Genomic DNA, 4331 nt, shown 5'->3' on the forward strand with positions numbered 1-4331 from the left:
AAAGTCTTCTGATTATATTTGTCTGTCTTTGCTGCGTGACAGTGTCTTTGAGAGTCTTTGAAATAGCACTTACATTATTGTGTCGTGAGAGAAATGTACAGAATATATAATTCAACAGTTTTAAGCTTTAATGGTGTAGGATTAGGATTGTGGGTTGCATGTGGGAACTACAAACCTATTTCTAACACCCTGTATAATGTTACCCTGCTCAGGAAGGTCCAACATGAAGTCCTTGTAGTGGTTCTTTAAGACCCATTGGTTTAATGGAAGGTTTGAGTATTGGGACTCCTCAGCTTGTAATGAAGCAGTTAGGGTGGTATTTGTTCTTTAGTCTTAATATTTTGAAACACAGGCAAATAAACTCTAATTTATTACCTCCCTTTTACTACAGGCCTTCTGCTAAAGTCTGCTTTTCTTTTTGTGTACAGTGTTCCTGATAGTGAGAATTTTTCCCATGCCCTAGAACAATTTTTTTTTCAGGCAGCAAAAGAGGGTCAATAGGTTTTTTGGATCAGTGTCATCCACTTTAAGAGGATTTTCTCAGTATGTTCATGGAGGAGCACTAGATGTTGCCATATTTGGATAGAAGAGAGGCTCAGCTCTTCCTTCCGATTTGCCAGGTTAAAATTAAAACCCAGACTGGCACAATAAAGATATAATATAAAAAAGAAAGAGCAGATTTGTTGCATTAGAGTTTGAATCCCATTTGAACTCATTAATCCGGTGACAGTGAGGGACGCCTTTGATGAAGCCTGTCAGTACGAATTACAAACAACACTGATTTTGCATTTTCGTCATTAATCACAGCTGTAACAAAGGCCGACACTTGAGACGCTTCTGTGAGGCGGTTCTGTCACCACGTGGCTGCTTTTTTCGAGTGGAAATGAGGTGACTGATCCTGAGGCTGCTGTGTCCTGTGAACAATGAATGAGGGGGAAGCATCTTTAGACGAACACACATGCACATAAAACAACAACAACAACAAACTTGAACGCTGATGAAGACGACGCTGGTGAACGTTTGTTTTCAGCACCATGGAGAGCAACAACCCCACCTCAATAACAAAGAATGAAACATAAAGATATTCTGTTTTTATTCATCGGGTTTGGACAGTGAATTGTTTGATATTCACCCTTTGTTGTTCCTCGAAAAAAAAAAAAAAAATTACATAAGCTCAGTTTCTGTGGGAAAAGTAATGATGACTGCATTACAGGGTCTGTGACAAATGTGTGAGACAGTGCCAGACTTTTGTTGCAGACACACCGTGCAGAAGAGGATATTGCCCCTGAATGTCTGTTGTTCTTTTCATTCTTAGGTAGCTAAGAGCTATGTTTTCAGACAGCAGTGCTGATCCGGCTTCAGTTCTGTGTTTATAACATGTGATAAAAGATCAGTATGAGCTCACAGAGAAATAACCTAACTTGGATCAAACAGGTGTGAGTGTGATTTCATCAAGTGTTTCTTTTCTCCAATCGCACTTCAGTAAAGGTGTGTGCTCGACATGAAGTGTCAAGTTAATTTCCGACGGGGCTGGTTGTGGACGTATGTCAGACATATGCGCGCCGTGGGCGGGTGTCGACGTGTTTGTAAAAAAAAAAGAAAGGCAGAGGGGAGTGCAGCGCTTCAGTGTGTGGATACGCGCAGAGGGCTGATGGTTAGAAGAGATGTAAGTGGCGTCGGCCTCAGCTCTCCAAAGCTGTAGGCTTTGGCTGGGAGAGGCGTGGCGCGCACTCTGCCCCCCCAGACCGAAAACCACCTGTATGGATGACCAGACCTACAGTGTGAACCAGTCGCCCTCGTCCGCCAGGCACAGGGGCAGGAACGCGGCTGACAGTCGGGGTTATGCCGAGGTGGAGAAGGGCGTCATGACGGTGGAAAACATGCTGGAAGAGTCCGCCGTGCTCTCGGCGCCCCACCTGTCGGTGGATCGATATGAGCGCGGCCGCCAGGGATGCTGTGAGAGGGTGGTGATCAACATTTCGGGTTTACGCTTCGAGACGCAACTGAAAACTTTCAACCAGTTCCCAGACACGCTGCTGGGAGACCCCAGGAAAAGGATGCGCTACTTTGACCCGCTGAGGAACGAGTACTTCTTTGACAGGAACAGACCGAGCTTTGATGCCATCCTGTACTACTACCAGTCAGGGGGGCGCATACGGAGACCTGTTAACGTCCCCATTGATATTTTCTCCGAGGAGATCAGGTTTTATCAACTCGGAGAGGAGGCCATGGAGAAATTCCGCGACGATGAAGGGTTTATAAAAGAAGAGGAGCGCATACTGCCCAAACATGATTTCCAAAAGCAGGTTTGGCTTTTGTTTGAGTATCCAGAAAGCTCAGGGCCAGCAAGAGGAATAGCCATCGTCTCCGTGCTTGTTATTCTCATTTCAATTGTTATTTTCTGCATGGAGACTCTGCCGGAATTTCGGGACGAGAGAGACCGAGCCACAGTGGCACCCACGGTCAATGGCACTGCTCCCCACGTGCAAAGCCCGTTCACAGACCCCTTCTTTGTGATAGAGACTCTGTGCATCATATGGTTCTCTTTCGAGTTGCTGGTCAGGTTTTTTGCCTGTCCCAGTAAAACTACCTTCTCCAAAAACATCATGAATATCATTGACATCGTCGCCATAATCCCCTACTTTATCACTTTGGGGACTGAGCTGGCCGAGAATGAGACCAACAGCGGCCAACAGGCGATGTCCCTCGCCATCCTGAGGGTGATCAGACTGGTGAGGGTCTTTCGCATTTTTAAGCTGTCTCGACACTCGAAGGGACTTCAGATTTTGGGACAAACCCTCAAGGCGAGCATGAGGGAGCTCGGCTTGCTCATATTTTTCCTTTTCATCGGAGTTATTCTCTTCTCCAGCGCGGTTTACTTCGCCGAAGCAGACGACCCCTCGTCCAGTTTCACCAGCATCCCAGATGCGTTTTGGTGGGCTGTGGTGACCATGACCACAGTCGGCTATGGAGACATGCATCCAGTGACCATTGGTGGGAAAATAGTGGGGTCGCTGTGCGCAATAGCAGGCGTGCTGACCATTGCCTTACCCGTGCCAGTGATTGTGTCTAATTTCAACTACTTTTACCACAGGGAGACTGACGGAGAGGAGCACCCACAGTACGTGCACACGAGCAGCTGCGAGCACCTCCCCTCGGAGGAGCTGAGGAGGTCGTGCAGTTCCTCATCCCTCAGCAAGTCAGAGTACATGGTGATAGAGGAGGGCATCAACAGTGCGTTCAAACAGCCCAACTTCACCACCGAAAACAACCAGAACTGCGTGAACATCAAAAAGATCTTCACGGACGTGTAAATGAAACACCAGACGTGGATCGTTTATGGAGCATGAAGATATAGTAGCCATAATAATATTTTTATATATATAGCCAATCGTAATGTGTCAGTCCATATCTGTGGATGAACGCTGCGTAATTGTCCGTTTTAACAAGTCATTTATCCTTTTTATTTTGATTTAAGCTCATGAGAAATCACGAGTCTACTTGTTTCCATTGTAGAGTCACATTTGAGTATTTCACAGAGATCAACACATTTATACTGGAAAAGTATTCATTTCGGCACAAGCTGTTGTCATACAAAATACATTCATTGAACAAGTTAGTGGCTTGTTAAAACAGATATTTTTGTAGTGTATAGTGCCACACGATGCCTACATATCTTGATGTTTATGCGAAGGTTGTTGGTGTTGATGATTGGGAATACACGTGTAGCATAGTCTACTATATTGCATCTACCCACCAGTCAAAAAAAGAAAAAAGAAAAAACGACGTCTTGTGCTTCGTGGAAAGAAGTTTAATCGTCCAGTAATGTAATGAATAGACTATGGTAATTTATATAGCCAAATGCCTGTTTAGGTTATATTTAATATCATAACCTGTCGAAGATGTTGGACTCTGAGTTTTGTTCAGATTATTATTCAGGTAATAACACGCAGTGGTGTCGATGGAAACGCTTATCATAAATTATAAGTCGAGCTTTTCGTAAAATTGTATTTTTATTCAGAACTGCCTATATAGCCTATATTAAATAAAAACGGAAATTAAACGATCCTGACTCAAAATGTCATTACAAACCTTTGGCTAAATATCTAATATCATCGGAAATTCCGTCCAAAGCGAGCAGGATTGTTTGGGGTATGAAATATGTAAAGTGTGAATTAATGTGTGTTTGAGGTCATGTGACGACAGGATGAAAGCAGCGTGGATGAGAGGAGGGAGAACGTGCAGAAACGTCCCGCCCTCCCACTCGCTGAACCCGCCTTGTGATGCAGTCTCCATGACAACGGTGGTTTCCTGGGTAACCCCCCTCTAAT

General features: G+C 44.7%; 1 protein-coding gene across 2 annotated transcripts; it reads left to right on the forward strand.

Annotated features, from left to right (window-relative positions):
- The first annotated feature begins 1166 nt into the window (after positions 1-1166).
- kcna3a (potassium voltage-gated channel, shaker-related subfamily, member 3a) lies at positions 1167-4066 on the forward strand. Of its 2 annotated transcripts, XM_051415927.1 has the most exons (2): positions 1167-2994; positions 3095-3285. In XM_051415927.1, the coding sequence occupies exons 1-2, from the start codon at positions 1761-1763 to the stop codon at positions 3166-3168; spliced, it is 1308 nt and encodes a 435-aa protein (XP_051271887.1). In that variant the 5' UTR covers positions 1167-1760; the 3' UTR covers positions 3169-3285. The 2 variants fall into 2 exon arrangements, with proteins under 2 accessions (XP_051271887.1, XP_051271886.1); XM_051415926.1 differs by having other exon boundaries at positions 1171-4066.
- The last annotated feature ends 265 nt before the right edge of the window (positions 4067-4331 follow it).

The sequence above is a fragment of the Dicentrarchus labrax genome, unplaced genomic scaffold, assembly GCF_905237075.1.
Source record: "Dicentrarchus labrax unplaced genomic scaffold, dlabrax2021, whole genome shotgun sequence".
NCBI lineage: Eukaryota > Metazoa > Chordata > Actinopteri > Moronidae > Dicentrarchus > Dicentrarchus labrax.

What these genes read in the sequence shown, in the direction of transcription:
- kcna3a (XM_051415926.1), top strand. Translation starts at nt 1,761, where the DNA reads ATGGATGACCAGACCTACAGTGTGAACCAGTCGCCCTCGTCCGCCAGG.